Source organism: Camellia sinensis, chromosome 12 (assembly GCF_055761805.1).
Source record: "Camellia sinensis isolate YWXY chromosome 12, ASM5576180v1, whole genome shotgun sequence".
Lineage (NCBI taxonomy): Eukaryota > Viridiplantae > Streptophyta > Magnoliopsida > Ericales > Theaceae > Camellia > Camellia sinensis.
In genome coordinates this window covers 108,127,451-108,146,500 of record NC_138972.1, presented here as the reverse complement: position 1 = coordinate 108,146,500, position 19,050 = coordinate 108,127,451, and the positions used below count along the sequence as shown (strand labels likewise).

Below are 19,050 nucleotides of genomic sequence, written 5' to 3'. Positions count from 1 at the left end.
AAATAAAAATAAAAATAAATAAATAAAAACAGATTTTATTTTGTTACAAAAACAAAATTAAAATCTGATTTAAATAAATAATAAAAGACTGGAAATAAATTAAATAACTTACTTGATTTAATTTCTTTGAATTATAATCTGATCAAGTCCAGTGTTTGACACTGTGTCCTTAAGACAGATTCGTCATCTCCACGGTGCTTTCAGAAATTGGACGTCTATCTCCCAGGATGAAATAATCTACTACAAACAATAGCAGCACTACAAATTGTTTGCCTTACGAAAACACTAAGTGTTTACACTCTTTCTTTCAGAAAATAAATACAGCAAAATGCAGAGATTTATAGCAGAGGATGGAGTACGAAAATTAGAATAAATCCAAATGGGAGGCTAGTCTATTTATAGATGTAAAGGTGGCTATTGGTTTTGAATTGAACAGATATGAAACCTGTTGGTTTTGAATTCAAACAGATTTGAATCTGTTGGGTTATATATCAAACAGATAACAAAACGGGAAGGGCCCTGTTTGGGTGTGCAATAATACCAGACTGGTTTATTTCGGGAAGGGCCCTGTTTGGATGTACAGTAAAACCAGACCAATTTAAATAAAATTAAATTCAAATATTTTTGGCCCAAAAGATTAGTATTGGGCCGAACAAGCCCAACCCAACCTCACACCACGCACCCGCGCCCAGCCCGTCCGGACGATGGCGGCGCGCGTGTGTGGTGATTTTTGGGTCCAATGGGTCTAGCCCATTTTACCCATAACCTCTCCCTCTAAAACACTTGGGTACCCCTTGGGGCATACCCCAAGTACCAAACTCAAGCCTTATAAACCCATTCAAAACCTCCCACCAAATCAATGTGGGACAAGCCAATTTACAACCTTAAGGAATTTCCACCAAAACTCCATTTCCATGGAGCACACTTTGGCTTCAATTTCCCATTCACTCAGTAATGGTTTTGAGCAACCAAATATACCACGTGAATCACAACGCGGCATAGAACGCGTTACCACTTTGACCCGTGAAAATCGACGCACGAGGTCCACCTAAAAAATAGACCGAACTTAAGGTAAAATTCTGGTTTTACCCAGAATTCATAACCATTTTCCAACAACGGATTCGATGGATTTGGATGAGAAGGATCGTAGAGCACAATTTGACAGATCTGGTGAGGCCCTGGTTGAGGAAGTCAGAAAGAAGAAGAAAGGAGATGAAGAGTAAAGATTCCACCAAGAGGGGAAAGCACCTAACATGGAGGGAAAAGATGAGAAGACCAGGCTCCCAAAGTTTATTGATCCAAAGGGAGGAGAGAGGTGGCTGGAAGTCAAAGCCCTCCTCTCCCACCTCGAGCGGCGCGTTCAAGAGAAACCCTAAGAGAAGTAGATGTATTTAAATAGTAAAATATTTGTGAAAAAATATATTAAAAAATTAATAGATACACAAAAATATAAAAAATATACTGAATTTTTGTTATTTATTTTATATTTTTGGTATTTAGTGATTTTTTTTAAAAAAAATTATAAATATTATATTTTTTAAATACATTTATGTTAGGTATGCCTAAAAATTAAAAAAAAATTCAGTAAAAATAAAAAATATATATATATGTAAAACAAAAACCAAACAGAGTGAATTGGATTCTATTTGTTGGATGTTATGGTTTCAAAGGTTATTGGATGAATGGTGGCATGATGTTAATCTGATGGGAATATCATGGTGTATGTGTCGGTATTTTTTAATTAATTATTATTATTATCATTTTGTTTCTTAATTACTCAGTACAATACCTCACAGAGTTACTTTATTCGCTAATTACAATATTATAAAATATCACGGGTTTATATTCTGAGATTATTGTGAAAATTCTTGAAAATATGTGTACCATATGCATCTTATAATTAAAGAAATAATAATATAATTTAAATTTTTTGGGTCATAAATAAAAAAAATATTATAACTAAATATAACACGAGTTATAATTGAAAAATTCATGAATTATAACTAAAATAATATCAGTATTAAAAAAAAATAATCATAACTAAAGAAATAATGACATAATTAAAAATATATATAATAAACCTTTTTAAAAATATATATATATATTAGAATTTCCCTAATCTAATTGGTTGAATGATGAAAGGCAAGAAGTTCATTGGAAGAATGATCTCATCCTGGAGAAGAATTACCACCTACCTTCAACCATTAAATAGATAGATAAGAGCTGAACGAGGGAACATTCCGAGAAAACTTTACATATTGTTTTAATTTATTTCTATGGTGTTTTAAGTTTTTTTTTTTTATTAAAATTGGTGTAAAACTTCAATCGTTTTTTTTTATATAAATATTTATAATTTATTTATGATTTTTAATATTAAATTATTTTGATTGATTAGTTTATTTATTTTAAAAAATAATTATTCTATATAATTCTTTAATTTACCATTAACTTCAACACGGTATATGCTTATAATACTTTGCGAATTAAATTATTAAAATTTCATGGAAAAGTTTTTGTTTTGTATAATCTCTTATTTTATTATAAACTCCAGACACGGTAGAAACTTAATATTGTCTACAAATCAAATAACTAGATTTTTATGGTATAATCATTCGGTCAAAATAATCAATTTCTTAAAATTTATTTTTACTTAAAATAATCGTTTTTATCTTCCGATTAAGAATACCTTTTGTGTTTGTCAAATAACTAAATTTTTATGGTGTAATCATTCAATCAAAATAATCAATCTCTTAAAATTTATTTTTACATAAAATAATTATTTTTATCTTCTGATTATTATTATTTTTTTTTTTTTTTTGAACGTGGTAAAATCCATTAAGAAGACGCCAAACGGCACTTACAAAAGACTCCATGCCAAACAGATAGAGCTTACACTAATCAAAGGAAAAATGAGAAAATAAGCACACAGGTAAAGCTAAAATAGCATAAAGACATGATCAAAACACGATCCTAACCCATACTGCAAAGCAGAAGCGATCATAAGAGATCAACACTAGGGCTAGTCAGAGACACCACAAAAACATTCACCCCAGAGAGAGTAAGCTACCAATGAGCACACTCATGGAGTCCAAAAATACACAAACAGACTGAAAAAACAAAGAAACTAAAAAAATAAAATAAAAAAAAAAAACTCAAAAGACCAAAATCGGAGCCGTCAATCTGGAGGATGGAAGTTAACAGATCTGGTAGAGGATGGCCACGGCGTGGAGATGGTGGCTTCGGCGGCAAGAGAAGGCGACGGGTGGTACAAATCTGGAGGAAGGGAGGTAGTTAGCAGAGCTGGTGGAGGATGTTCGCGGCGGGGGATGGTAGCTGCTGCGGCGAGGAAAGGCAAAGGGTTGTAGAACCGGTGGCTAGAACCTGCAGGTCGTGCTCCGGCATGAAAGGGAAGGAGGAGGAAACTCAAAAAACCACCCGAAGGGGAAGAAACACCTCAAAAAGAGGGAGAGATTGGGAAGACAGAGCTCCCAAAGATTATTTTGCAGAAAATAGAAGAGAAAAATGGGGGGAGAGAGGAGGGAGGTGGCCGGAGGGAGGCCGGAACCCCCCTCCCCCTCTCAAGCAGCTCACTCTGAAAAAAACCCTAAGAGAGAAAACTTAGAGAGAGAAAAGGGGATGATTTTTTTTTTTTGAAATGTTATTTTTTTATCTTCCGATTGAGAATACCTTTGTGTTTGTCTCAATTGAGTTATACAAATTGAATATAAATATTTTAAAAAAAAGTATTAACGGAGGATTGTTGATGCCTTAGTACCTTTTTATTTTTTGTCATCTTAATTTATTGTTTAGTTAACTTTTCTCAATTATCTAATCATTTCCAAAAATTCAAAGTCATTTTTTTCTTTGTTTTATTTGAATGCTAGATAATTTCTTTGAACAAATTAATCCCTAATAATTTGATCTCGAACTCACTGAGTTATACCATCTCATGACATTCTACACTTGAAATTGCATTAATAAAGTTGCAGCACATTTCCCCTCAATAAAATTATAGGACGAAGCTCAAATTTTCCCTACCAAAAAAAAAAAAAAAAAAAAGGGTGAATCACAAAAGAAAAATGCTTCAGAGCTCAAAATTTTCGAAGCTCAAGTAGCCCGAATTAAAAAACGACGTTGTTTCGGATTGTTTTTTTATTTTTTTCCTCTTTTATCTCTGAAACAAAGAGATAGAGGAAAAGAGAGAGAAAGAGTGAGGAAGAGAGAAGTGAAAGGGGGAACACAGAGAGAGAGAGAGAGCTCCACTTATCACCAGCGCTGCCATCCTCTGTGTGTATACACAGATCTATATAGATTTGTTTATGTGTATCTCTTTCTCTCTGTGTGTATAGATTTGTGTGTATACACAAATCTGTATAGATTTGTATATCTCTCTCTTTCTGTTTTGTGTATCTCTTTTTCTCTCTCTCTCTCTCTCTGTTCCCCGATCTGTGGATTTTGATTTTGGGTGATGTGGTGGTGGAGCAGAAAATATAGAAGAAGAAGAATAAGAAGAAGAAGAGGAGAAACAGAGGAGTGATAGAGCAGATTTGTCTGTATATACACAAATCTTGTTTATTTTTATTTTTTTGGATCTTTCCTCTCCTTTCTCTTTTTTTGATTATGAGTTATGGAAGAAGAAAAGAAAAAAGAAAAAAAAACAGACAAAGAACAGATACCAGAAGTCAGAGGAAGAAAAAAGCAAAAAAAAGCAAAAAAAAGAAAAGAAAAAGAAAGTGTTGTTTTGACATCTCGAGCCATTCGAGCCTTGAATGATTTGAGCTACCTAGCGGGATTGATCCCAAAATAAGTTCAGCATTGCTCAAAAACATCAGGCACTTGAATTTGCAATTTTTTTTGTTTTCATTTTGAAGACTTTTGATACACCCCGTCCTGAATCAAAGAGAGAAAATGCTGGATTTTTTTTTTTTTTTCCACTTTAATGTTGCCATTTTTTCCTTCTTCTTTGATTACAATTTTCTTGATAGATTTAGTTAGATTCTTTGAACTTCATATAGGAAATGAAGTGCATTCCAATTGATTATTACAATTGCACACCAAAAACAAAAGACCATTTGTCATGAAATTTTACGGAAATCTTCACTTAGTGAAACAAGCTTTGTTGAATCAAAATTTATCTCAAACTTGTTTATATATAGAACAAGCCTTATATGAACTGAGCATGTTCATGAAGAACTTGGTCCATTTGGAGTCTCAATTCCAACCCAGAAACTCAAAAAACAGAGAATTATGGAAGAAGCTTAACAACCACCAGACAAATCATCCACTACATCTGGCAAATATATAAACTAATGCAAAGACCATAGGGGAGAGAAAGAGAGATCCTTGCTCCAATACAAGTTCATAATAGCTTTTCCCCATTTCCATCCACATATGAAGTTATAAACGACCCTAATTTCTTGTAATTACACCAAAACAAGAAATTCCCAGTGCATTCCAATTGAATTATAAGGAGGTATTTAAAACAACCATCTTCTCTACAGTGTGTGTTTTCAACCTAAAAAGTATGGGATTAGAGAACACCAAAGAAGGGATTGTTTATTGCACTATTCAGTTCAGTGCCAGCTGAGTTCAGCACTGCCATATCAACTTTGTCTCTGGGTAGAAACAAGAACTCACCGCCATTAATTTTCTTAAACCCACACAACTCAAGAAACTTGATGCCACCTTTCAACGCACCAACTCTAGCCTGTTAAACACAAAGTGGTTTGTTATCACAGATATTTATTTGATGGTTATATATAAGACCCATCCTGAATGTTGATTAATTACATAAATCTAAAAAATTCAATAACAAAGTCCACCAATCATGAAAGAAGGAACCAATTATTGGTTTGCAATATTGACTTGTGTTCTAACTAACACATGGCTTTGGAAAAGTATCTAACGGAAATTCGTACCTGGAAGGTGGCATTACTGAGTCTAATTTTTCGGAATTTCTCCTCATTAGTATTTGTTGCAACATTCCTTGCATAAGTCAGAAGAGTATTAAATGCCATCTTTACTTTGGCCTCATTGTCCTAGTACCACAGAAAACAAATGAAATGGATGTTACTGAGCAATGAAATTCATTAAATTCACCGGATTGTAATATTGTTCTGATACTAGTTAAAAGGATTCAAAACTCTTCATTTCAATTTCTGAAGCCAAAGGAAGCATCATTTTTGGGACACACAAGCCTTTCATTTATGAAAGAATGAAGATGGAACTTTATTCCAAGGACAAACAAAATCAAATCCAACTCATCGAGGAGAAACATGAATATTTTTCCTTTTTTTCAGCAAATCCATTTTTCTTGTTCCTTCTCTTTATGTTTTTACCCTACATTACATCCAATTGGGTACAAGTGTCACGAGCTGGTATTTGCCTAAGACATGGCTAGACTTCATATTTCTCAATAACTTATTTTTTAATGGTAAAATAATGTATACAAACCAAAATATAGCATTTTATGAATAAAATGCTCTTTTTTTTGCATAATTATATAGCGAACTCACTACTTATACATGCTTGTTGGGTTCATATTGAACGTATATATATCATATCCTTACTCAAGTGTCAAGTGTCTGATGAGTACTTCACAAATTTATAAGAATTCATGTAACAAAGATTTTATCGCATTTGTGTTTCCTTGTTTTTTTTCTGTTGGAGATGGGGAGGAGGTGGTTAATACAGAAGCAACCTATATTCACACATTCTTCTCCTTAGATAACAAACTACACAAGTCCTCAGTGCATGCAGCAATCACTAATTACCTTATGGTTCTGCTTGAGAGAACGTAGGCACTCTCTCATTTGTTCTGCCTTCGTGGCAGGCCTGACTGGCACTAAGCTCTGCAATTTTTTTATGAAGAAATGTTTTTAACTCAAATTTTGATTAGATTCCACAGATTACCAGAGACTGATATTTATACTTTCATTCAGATGAATTCGAACCTTCTTTTCCTCCACAGCAGGTGCCGAAGGTTTTGCAGCAACAGGATCTTCTGGTGGCAATCCAAGCTTTCTCCTTCTTTCTGCCTGTGAAATATATCGCTTTTTTAAAATAAAAACAAACATTATGATAATTTATAATCACGTAATAATTTTCAAGTTGTTGGGATCTGGGATCCCGCCCAAGACCTTATAGAAATTATTCCATGCAGAAAAACACACCCACACTCAAGGAGACACAATATTTAACGTGGTTCGGCCTCAATGCCTACGTCCACGGGAGAGTAGCCGGTTATCACTATAACAATGGAGATATTACAGAAAGATTACAATAGAGGAGGAGCTCACACTCTCCTCACTCACCCACTCACCCGTCTCCCTCGCTCACACCGAGGGAGACGGTCTCTCCGCCTCACATATCTCACTCTCTGACTTGCTCTGTTTTCTCACTCTCTCAATTAAACTCTCACCACAACCTCCATTTATACACTAACAGAGGGAGAGCTTGGCTGTCCATGCACATCGCCAGCTCTTTCTCCACATGTTGCATCTTCTTTCACATGGCCAACACATCTTTGTTGGCTTTGCACTCTTGCAGCACATGGAGGATCACCCCTCACATGGGGTGATAATATTCCACAAATCACCCCCTCAACCCATGTGAGGTGATCCACAACACACATTGCTGCTAATCTTGTCACACCCAAATTCAACATAGTTTGCATCTCCTCATTGAGACGCTGCATCCCTTGAAAGCTAGAGATAATACACCAGAGATACAAGAGGAGGAGGGAATCCTACTCAACTCACACCACTCTCTGATTTGGAGAGAGCCTCTGCTCCTATCTCCCACAGATCTCTTCCACGCTTCTGTCTCGGATGTCTATACCTGCTATGCTTGAACTTGCGCAACCAAGATATCCTGCACCCCCTGCTGGGATGCCCTTGACTGTCATGCATTACCGTGCAACTCCTTGCATGATGAACACGGGAGCAACTAGAAAACTTCAGAGTTTGACACATCAACATCCTCAATTTTCCTTGCTCGGAGCTTATTTCTGAACTTTCAGCCTTTGCCCTCTGCACTTCTGAACAACCTCCTGGCGTTTCCACATACGCTTGTTGTCTGTGCCTTTGCAATCCCTGATTTGTTGTCCAGTAGATTGATGGTTGACAGTAGCTCCATCTGTCAAAGTATCGTCAGCTATGCAATTCCTTGCATAGTGCCTGTACCCATGGCTTTTGGTCTCCCTGCGTCGAGCTCGCTTGAGAGATCTGCATCAACTCTATCATCTGCTGCCATGGAACTAAAGAAACCACCATAGAGAAATAAGACTTGCCACTCCTTGGCACGCACTCCTGCGTTTTACCTGTCTCAATTTCTCTGTCTGGAAGTTCCTGTGAACTGTCAACAACCCGCTGCTACACACTCTTCTCGCGCCTCTGTACGACACTCTAGCGTACCCTTGCACTGTTGCACGTCTGCAATTGTACTTCTGCGCTTAGTATGCTCCTCTGCAACTATTGTTCTACATATCCACATACCATTAGTACCTACTCGTATACAGTAGCTCCAACAGCCACAGTATTTCCCTGAGCCTGTACTGGTTGCCAAATCATCTATCCGTCGATGAATGGTCTTCTCTTTTGATTGAACCAGATCCTCCGACGAACTTCGAAGATAATCATTTCTGCAATCCTCTGATCACCCCTGACCAATCTTGATCTCCCTCGATCTGCCATTTAATCAAGCCTGATCTCTTCTGGTCTTCAATGATCTATCTCAATCTGTATCTGGTTGTCCAATCTGGTCAGAATCTGCCCATTCTAACCTCTTCAGTGAATCCGCAGCGTTCCACAATATCCAGCAACCTTCCTTCGAGTATTGAAGATGACAAACACCCATGTTTTGACAATCTTTCCAAACCGTTCAGAATTTCACTATTCTGATCTCGCGGTTGCGTCCGGAGCGGTCCGTTTAGCTAGAACCAATCTTTGCTGCATTTTCGGGGACCTCACTGAAAACTATCCCCGAAAGCTGGGCCACACCACAATTTTCTGAAAATTCTGGGCCAAATTGCAATTTTCAGAAGTTCAGGGAATATTCCGTGTACCAACAGAATATTCCGTCCACTGCCCCTGACGCCGTCTGCCACTTTAATCCGCCTTCTTTTTACAGAAACTCCGTCTCCAAAATCTGACCGTACGGATGTGTCCGGAATACTCCAAATAGTTGAAAACCACTATTGGATCGCCAAAAATGAACTCCAAATGGCTTAGATCTAGCCAAAACATTTTGTACGCCTCAGATCTGCGGCTACACCGTAGCCGCGAAGCACTGGATCCTTCCTCCTGCCTCTGGTTGACTGGTCAACACCACTACTGACGTGGCAGACACGTGGCACAACAGTGCTGACGTGGCGCTGACATGGCTGCCACGCGTCGATGACCTGGCTACTGACGCTGCTGCTGACGGGGCTGCCACGTGGATGACACGTGGCGGCGATGCTGACACGTTGCTGTTGACGTGGCACGCGCGTGCCTGACACGCGCCTCCCCCACTCGTCTTCTTCCCTCCGCCGCGCGTGGGGCGCGTGCGTGAGACTGGGCCGACGCGCCGGCTGCTGTCACGGCGCGTGGGGGCGCGTGCAGAGACTGGGCCTCACGCGCCAACTTCCAGGGGCGCGTGAGGGCGCGTCCGGCGTCCGTTGGGTGTCTGCTTTATATTTCTGGACTCCTCTCGTCGAGCCCTTGCTCCTGGTATGCTCAAAACTGGATTTCGAGCAATTTGATTTCTGGGCAGTTTCAAACAACACGCTGTTTTTGTTCCGAAACGCCACCGACGAGGCTCTGATACCAATTGTTGGGATCTGGGATCCCGCCCAAGACCTTATAGAAATTATTCCATGCAGAAAAACACACCCACACTCAAGGAGACACAATATTTAACGTGGTTCGGCCTCAATGCCTACGTCCACGGGAGAGTAGCCGGTTATCACTATAACAATGGAGATATTACAGAAAGATTACAATAGAGGAGGAGCTCACACTCTCCTCACTCACCCACTCACCCGTCTCCCTCGCTCACACCGAGGGAGACGGTCTCTCCGCCTCACATATCTCACTCTCTGACTTGCTCTGTTTTCTCACTCTCTCAATTAAACTCTCACCACAACCTCCATTTATACACTAACAGAGGGAGAGCTTGGCTGTCCATGCACATGGCCAGCTCTTTCTCCACATGTTGCATCTTCTTTCACATGGCCAACACATCTTTGTTGGCTTTGCACTCTTGCAGCACATGGAGGATCACCCCTCACATGGGGTGATGATATTCCACACAAGTAGCTTCAAGAAATTACAAAGGGATATCTTGTTCCTGATACAACCATTTGTTTCATGCCTTAAACAAAGGAAGACTTGGAAGAATGCAAGGCACCGCTTGACGATTTCCACTCACTCCCTCTTCCTTTCTACCTTCATTAGCCTACTCAGAAGGTTCTCCCTCCCATATGTGCCTGTCCAAATGTTCCAACTTTCACCATATTCCTTATTTCATCAATGTTTGGTCCATGGCTTGCTAGCCTAATTCTCACATATAGCTCTCATGGTGGAAACACTTGATTTTACAACCATAGCCAAACATTGACTTCACACATGGTGATTGTTTTCTATTATTGTTCGTTTTCTGGTTACTAGACGTTTCAAACTAAATCTTCTTACATGTCTGAGCAATTCTCAGCACATATCCTTTCCTTCCATATATTGGTTGAAATATACTTTTTAAGATTTTCACCGTCAGACCCCTCGATAAAATCTAAGTTGAATCACAAATAAAGTGCTCTACTGTAAATAATGAATTATCAATCCACCATGCTAATTTTGAGTATTTGTATTAGCATATAAAACAGAACAACAAGACACTATCAGGACCTTATCCTCTTCCAATTTTTGTCGAATTTTCTCCCTAGCTCTTTTCTCTTCCTCTTTCTCAGCTTTCCGCGAGGCCACCACACTGTGAAAGCAGAACACATTGTTTTGTAATACAATGAGATAAAATAACCGTGTAGCACCAAAAACAGAAGAAACAAATGTTATGAATAAACCCCACCATTTTCTTTCATTTTCTTCCTCAATTCGCTTCGCATCAAGAAGTTCTTTGCCCACCCGAATCCTCTCCTAAAGAGAAAAAAGAAAACCATGATTAAAAAAACATAAGAGAATGGAATTACAGTGGCCAGATAGAAAATCAGAAATTCAGGATCATGCATCATATATCTAGATCATTGATATGAAAGAGACTTGAAAATAGAAATTGACCTAAGAAGAGCTTTCCAATACATAATGATCTTGGACCATCACACAAATAAAAGTAAAATACATCGTTAACACTGAATTTGTAGTATGGAGGAAAACAAATATGGGCAAACAAAGAAGCAAACATCAAACAAAAAATAAATCGTAGCCACTGTCTCCATAGATAACGAACTCCCAACAGTTTACAGAAGTATTATTTCTATGTTTGTTTGAAGTCTGAACAATTTCCAAAACAACAATATACAATCTTAAAATCTATTCTTGTTCGAAAGTAAGAGAGGGGGGTTGTTGGTAGGGTCCTGATGCTAAAAAAAGTTCACAAGCTTCAAAGCCGATGCTTTGAGAAATATATATATTTGATAAGTAACGAAAATCATATTAAAGAAACCGCCAAAAGGGGTGAACCTTATATGAACTGACAAGAATTCTCCTATAAAATCTACAAGGGAAAAAGAAGATTCACAAAAGTTTATTTTACACAAAAAATGAAAGCTTTGTAATAGACACATCTCTTAACTATGGAATGATAATAAATGCAAACAACACAGTATACATTAGATACAAATGTTATTAATTATCTTTAACAGAGGAAACATTTTCTAGAATATCATTTAATCACAAAAAATACACAGTAATAATATCTTCAGTCATACAAAATTCACTTTAACTCCAATTTCTTTATTATTTAACCAATCCGAACCTATGTTACCTGGAACGTGGAATGAAACATGTTTTAAAATGTGGTACGATAGGGGTAGACTTGTATGTATTACACTTTAAGAATTTAAGGTATTTCTTGAGTAATTTTCTTTTAACTATTAGGCATCTAAAATATATATATACATATATGTTTCCATTTTTTATGTTTTTGTCTTGTCAAAACTTAAGTAGCCTTAGATTTTAGTTCATTATATTTAATTTTTATTTCTCCTAAGGTAACATTTAAGGAAATATATTGGAAAAAAAAATTGGGATCACTTTGGATCACTAAATTTACCATTTTGGAACGGAAGAGTACCATGTTTCGGAATGTGTGTAGCAATACGTAATTCGCTAGGGTATCACCGTTTTCTGGTAACACAGAACAATAATAATATGACACAATAAGTTCATAGCTGAAAAATGGTACTACAAAATACAAAGTCAATATGACAAGAAGGCATATCCTCGAGTAAATTAAGAATCACCTTCTCCCTCTCTCTTTCCATTCGCTTCTCTTCCTCTTCTTTCTTCTTGCGAGCTTGCTCCCTTAAGCATTGAAAAGATTAATAACATTAGAAACAGAAGCAATAGTAAAAAGGACAATCATAGTAAATTTATTTTTTATTTTTTAAAAAAATGGTCTCATGTATGTACCCAAGTTTAAATTTTTGTCTAGAATTAAGTTTTTGGCCCTAAAGGGGGTGGAAAAAAAAAAGTTAGAAAAAGTTTCTGGCTCTAAAGACATAAGTGAAGAAATTTCAGGAAATGTTTCTCCGTGGAGACAACCAAGTATCCATAGCTGCTAAAGAAAGCCAATGAGAACCCAACCAATACATCATTAACGTTAAATCAATCTTATTAGTTATTACAAGTAGACTTTTACCTAACCCCATGATGCAAACCATACCAACAAGAAAATGAGACAATTTAGAATTTCGCATGGAAAATGTTTAAGACATCATGGAATGAAGCTTCAGAATAAGTTTGCATCTCAAGGTCATTAAAGAGCACAGATAACAAGGGCAAAATAAGCATTACTTTAGTTCCTGTGCTTTCATCTTTGTTTCTTCAGGAGTAAGAGATGGCTTGGGAGCCTCAGTTTTGGTGTTGAGAGGTACCTAGGCAGAATTAGGCAAGTGATATTCAAATCTTTGCAAAGCTATATTTTACTCGGGCATACACTCAGTTTTTTTTCCAAAGATGTCACATCAATAATGCATGCACAAAAACAATTCCCACGAAACACTAAAGCGATAAATTGGGAGAAGAGGAATGAAAACTAAAACACAATGTCACAAGGATGCACTTCAAACACAGAACATAGAAAGGGATTTAGTGTAAGGTTCAGAACCAAACAGCAGCTATTCAAGCAAGCCAGATCAACAACCACAATATCCAAATGAAAATGAGCAGCTGTGCAAAAAAACATACCAAAGTTGCAATCATGTCACAAATGTAGGATGGCCAACAAATGATAGATAAGAAGTGGTGGTGGGAATCATGATCAGGGAGTTATAAATGTTTCTAGACGTAAACGAAATGCTGAATTTCAAAATAAATTGTTGATTAATTTAGGGCTTTAATTTTGTAATTTCCCTATTTCTAGGCATAATTTGATAGAGATTTATTTCCTTTCCGGGTTTGCCCCGTCAATAATAGGTTTGATTTACTGGATTCCAGACTTGGTTATTTGTAGAATTTCAGAATATCATTTCATCTCCCTCTCTCTGCAACTCTCTCTCCTCCTTCATATTCTTGTCCTGTTGCATTTCTTTTTCTCCTCCCCTGTATTCCTCTGCTCATCAATTTGGTATCAAAGCCCACAACACTCTATTGCCATAGGATCAACCGGTTATGAATTTGCAGATTTTTTACTTTGCCACCGCTGCCGCCATACTTATTGTGGTGTGGATGATTTCAACTCACAAGGATTACCAAGTTCAATTGCTCTACAAGCCTTCCAAAGTTCCCCAAACCCTTAGCATCATTATTTTCTCAATAACATCATAAGCTTAAATTCTTATATATCATACATGCACATAACAGAATTTTTAAATAAACAAAGTACACAAAAATGCCATGTAGTAACATGCTTGGACATCAATCTTATTTTGATTAATCCAAAAGTAAAAAGGTAAAATAAGAATGAAGCAGGTAGATGAATATGTTAAGATGTGTCTGAAGACTGAACAAAAAAAAATCAAACCTTCAGCATCTGATCTATATCTGCATCATTTTCATGTTCAACTGCCCAATTCACAGCATCCTCAAGGCCAACATTACCTGGAAAAGTTTGAAGCAAGTAGGTTAAAAATAAAATTCACATAATACTAACACAATATGACAAGCAACACTCACAAAAGACCCAACTGGCAAAGGTACTTACAGATCATCCAAACTGCAATTATATAAAAATTTCATATAGTGCAGAAACAATTTATCTCATTCAATTGAAGCAGGAAAAAAAGATGCAATCAATAAAAAACAAGAAATTTGAGAAAAATAATACAAATAAAAACTAAACATGAAAAGAAAAATCATTAGCCCTTCACTACCTAATATGATACAATGACCATACAAAATAGAAGATGGTACTAAACGACCATCAGTTACGCAAAGGCATTTTTTGCCCAATTGAGAAACAAATAATTTGACTTCATAAAATATAGAATATCACATCAGCCCAATGGAAAAGATAACTGCTGCACCTCAAGGTTTTCATGGTGCACCTAACCCCATAATTCTATACCCAATTAGATCAGGCTACAAAACTTTTTAAAAGCTTAAATTGTTCTTTAGTCATACTGATACAGCCCTGAACCAACAGAATTTTAGACAAGTGTTCAAAAAATAAAAGATAAAAAGCCAGTTGTCACTTGTCAGAAAATTCACTGTAAACAATAATTCAATAAAGAAGATAAACTTCCAAATGCCCTCACCAGAGTAATGAAGTGCCCTGGTTGCCCTTGCCTTAGGAAATCCCATTCCTTCAAGTTCCTCAAGCAACTTCTGGAACAACCATTTCTAATGGAGAACAAATAGAAGATAGTCAGATAACCACATGTTCTGAAAATGAAAATGTGCACCTCCCACTCACCAAATCCAACAAATTAATATCAATACATTACAGTAAACATAATGGTTTGGAGGATATTGGATTAGTTTTGTTGTTGGTTGCATAGCTTCTTTGTCTATCTACGCCTTTTAAGTTTTAATAATTCTCTGTTTTTAAATATAAATTTGGCTCATTATGTATAAAAAAAATGTTGACTTTGTTCAAAAAAATTCTATTTTAAAAAAACTTAGCTATTCGAGCTTGACACGTGTTTGTCAAAAACTCGTTCAACATTGCACTAGTCGGCTTGTTTCCAGCCCTACCCAAAATCCAAAATTAACACATTTGTCACTTATGAGACATACCCTCTACATATCTTTATTAACTTAGCTAATATTTCATTAAACAATAGCTTAAATTCCACTCATTAACTAAAATTTTGCAAAATTCACATTCCTCAAATCACACATATTCAAAAAAAATCATAAAATTGATAACCACATTGTCAAATACGACACATAAAGCACAATCAATCACACACAAAACAGAACCTTCATGCTTATTACTACTACTAGACTCTTCCATCTCCACATCCCCTTTGCAGCCCTTCTGAACATCCAAACTTATTGGCCTCACGGTCTCCAACGTCCTGTCCACAAATTCGTGGTGCCCAGTCCTCTTCGTGTGCAAATCACTCTCCTACACAAGCCCAAAAAAAAAAAAAAAAAAAAAAAAAATTGCAAAACGAATCAAAACCCAGAAATCAAAATCACATATATGCATATATGTGCATGTGTGTGTGTGTGCGTATATGTGTGTGAATTGGGATTGTGGTCACGGTTTTGGAGCGGCACGGTTTGAGGCAGGAGGAGCAGAGGAGGTTGAGAACGGGCTCGATGGATTCGAAGAAGTTGGAGTGCTTGGTGAGCTCTGCGTGTTCTTGAGCTTCCTTCACTGATCTCAGGAGGGTTCCACAGTCGCCACACTTGAGAGATACGCCCGTCATTGATCTCTCTCTACTCTCTCTCTCTACTAGAGAGGACTCCGATGGTTTTATTGAAGAGTCGCTGCCTTGTCCACGACTCCTTGCTTCTGTTCTTTTCTTAAACGGCTTCCTCTCACATTTCATTTAGGAATGATCCCAACCGTTCATCTTCTCAATTTAATAATAAAAATATATTGTGTAAAAAATTAATTTTATTTAATATCATATTGTTTGGTTTTAATTTTTGAACTCAAATTTTTAAAAAATTGATTTTTTTTTTTAATATTTTAAAGATCAATTACACTTACCCCTTCTGAGATTTGGGTTTAATATATATCACCTATGACGTTTGAAAAATCACACTGATCCCACTGTCATTGTAATTATTTAGATTAAAATAATGTTGATATCAAAAGATATTGAATTCATAGACTCTCTTTTTTCTTATTTTGTTTTATTTCTTTTATGTTTTTTTTCCTATACTTTCCTTTGCTTTCCTTTTTTTTTTTTTTCAATATAGTTTTATCTTTTTTTTACCAGGAGTTGTTACCTTTTATATAAATAGGGGGTTGTAAAATAATACTTTTCTACCAAGAGTTGTTACTTTTTATATAAATAAGGGTTGTAAAATGATACTATTAACCACACGGGTGAGAATGTAACTTTCCAAACGTTAGAGGATGATATGTATTAAATACAAACCTCATGGGATGTCAGTGTAATTTACTCATATTTTAAACAAATTTTTTTACATTTTAAATGCACTCAACTTAAATATACCTAAAAAGTAAAATATTTATAAAAAAATATTTTAAAAAATTAATTAATACACAATAATACAAAGGGAGATTTTTTTTAAGGTCCATAATAATAACAATTTAGAGGATAAAGGACACCCAAAAAGATAGTGATGCATCACGTCCCTGAAACAACTTGGCGCGCGTTTTTAATTATTTTGTGGACCAAAATACCCTTGCCAAAATCAACACAGAAACAAACTCATTCCGACGTCTGAGTTACATTCCAAACATCCCGCATCTTCACGAACAGGAGAACAGCAGAATTAGGGTTTCAACATCATCTGCACCATCGACATTAGAGTTTCGTTATCTTCTCTAAAAATCATTCTCATTCCTTCCTCACAAATTTCTCTGACCTAGGTTAAAGCTTCGTTTTCACTGCTCATCATCATCTCAGTCCATCTTCGTCACGTCGCATCTTCATCTCGGGCCATATCAGCTCGTCATTCAAGTTTCATCCTAACTCTGGTAAGTTTTTCTACAATACAACTAGATTTTCTCTGGAAACACAGTTAATAGCATTTTATAATAACCTTTCATAAATTAGGGTTTCAATTTCGTAATAAAAAGCTACCTGAATTTGGAAAAAGTTATTTCTGTGTATTTTGAACTTATTCTTCAACATGTTTGTGTGATTTTATCTGTAAATTTCTCTAACATTTGAATTTCTCTGATTTTTGATTAATGTACGTTTTTTCTTTCAATTTTCTCTGGCATGTTTATTTTGTGTTTCTGTAATATGTATTTTTAATTGGAATTTTTTGGTTCCAATGTCTTAAGTTTCTCTGGTATTTTTAATTGGGGTTCCAATGTCTATTGCTTTCTTGCCTCTGTCTACAGGGTGGTATTTATAATTTTCTCTGACCACATCACATCACTTTCCTCCCTTGTGTCTTTGTCATTTTTAATTTTCTCTGGAATTTTAATATTATGGACTGGAATGAATGTTTATTCTTTGAATTTTCTCTGCCATGTGTACTTTGAGAAAAAATTATTTCTCTGAATTTTGATCTTATTCTTGAATATGTTTCTGTCATTTTGTCTATGAATTTCTCTGCTTTGTAAATTTCTCTGGAATATGTATCTTTCTCTGCAATGTCTATTACACTCTTGTCCCTGTCTAAGTTTCTTTGGTATTTATAATTTTCTCTGACCACATCGCACCACTTTCCTCCTTTGAGTGTCTCTATCATGGTTAATTTTCTCTGGTTGTGTATGTAAATTTCTCTTGCATTTTAATATTATGAATTGAAATTTTCTCTAGAATGGAAATTTCCTCAAGAATGTGTAATTTTCTCCAGAATGTGCATTTTCCTCTGGTATGTTTATTTTGTTCAATTCTTGATTTCAATATGGTGTAATTCTCAGTGGCATGTTTACATTACTTTGTTTATTTTATCTTTGCTAATTGTGGAATGGAAATTTTCTTTCGCTTGCCATGTTTACTTTTTTCTATCATTCATTTTCTCTAGTATGTTTACTTCTATATGTAATTTAAACAATTATTGAAAATTTCTCTCCCATGTTTATGATGCTGTGTTGATTTTCTCTGACATTTAATTTTTAATGTCCAATTTTCTCTGGCATGTCAAATTTTCTCTGGCATCTCCATTTTTCTCTGGGATTTAATGTTGACATCTCTATGTTTTAATCATTGTCTAGAAATGGCAAAACGTAAAAGCAGCGAAACACCAGAAACACCAAGCAAAAAACAGAAACTCTCTCAGTCTTCTTATGGACTAGGATAAAAAACCAGCAGCAAAACACTAGAAACACCAAGCAAGAAAAAACAACTCTCTCAGTTCTCTTATCATCTAAGATCAAAAACCAGCACTAAAACACCACAAACTCCTTCCCAAAACACACAAGTCCAAGCTGATGAAGCAACTAGCATCCAGATGAGTACCCCAACTTCAAAAGACTCAAGCTCAAGGGGGAAAAAACCTGTTAAACTCCACAGAAAGAGAGCTCACTAAAGCATTCAATTCTGATCCAACCTCTCATCTGTCGTCTCCTTCTTTCAAACACTTAAATTCAGTTCAAAACATCTTCTAGAGCTTCAAAAGGCCCCATTCTAGTATTTGATCCAAGCTCTAACCACTGGAAGGATGGATCCAAAGAAATCTAGGAAATCCGATGATGACGTAGTTGCCATAATCCAATGTTACAATGAAAAAACAAAAGCATTCACAGTTGGGAAGAAGAACCTGACCTTTACAACAAATGACATGACCTTGATTT

The 19,050-nt window shown here is 36.1% G+C and overlaps 1 protein-coding gene across 9 annotated transcripts; it reads right to left on the bottom strand.

Moving 5' to 3' along the window:
• Positions 1-5,245: 5,245 nt before the first annotated feature.
• On the bottom strand, positions 5,246-16,122 carry LOC114306478 (uncharacterized). Of its 9 annotated transcripts, none has more exons than XM_082899540.1 (12): positions 15,863-16,122; positions 15,576-15,723; positions 14,909-14,993; positions 14,176-14,252; positions 13,008-13,087; positions 12,455-12,515; positions 11,062-11,129; positions 10,884-10,965; positions 6,954-7,037; positions 6,774-6,851; positions 5,919-6,038; positions 5,246-5,707 (listed from the first exon to the last, which is right to left on the bottom strand). In XM_082899540.1, the coding sequence occupies exons 2-12, from the start codon at positions 15,639-15,641 to the stop codon at positions 5,531-5,533; spliced, it is 978 nt and encodes a 325-aa protein (XP_082755666.1). In that variant the 5' UTR covers positions 15,642-15,723; positions 15,863-16,122; the 3' UTR covers positions 5,246-5,530. The 9 variants fall into 9 exon arrangements, with proteins under 9 accessions (XP_082755666.1, XP_082755667.1, XP_082755668.1 ...); XM_082899541.1 differs by lacking the exon at positions 13,008-13,087 and adding an exon at positions 12,265-12,338 and having other exon boundaries at positions 15,863-16,093; XM_082899542.1 differs by lacking the exon at positions 13,008-13,087 and adding an exon at positions 12,286-12,338 and having other exon boundaries at positions 15,863-16,093.
• Positions 16,123-19,050: the final 2,928 nt, after the last annotated feature.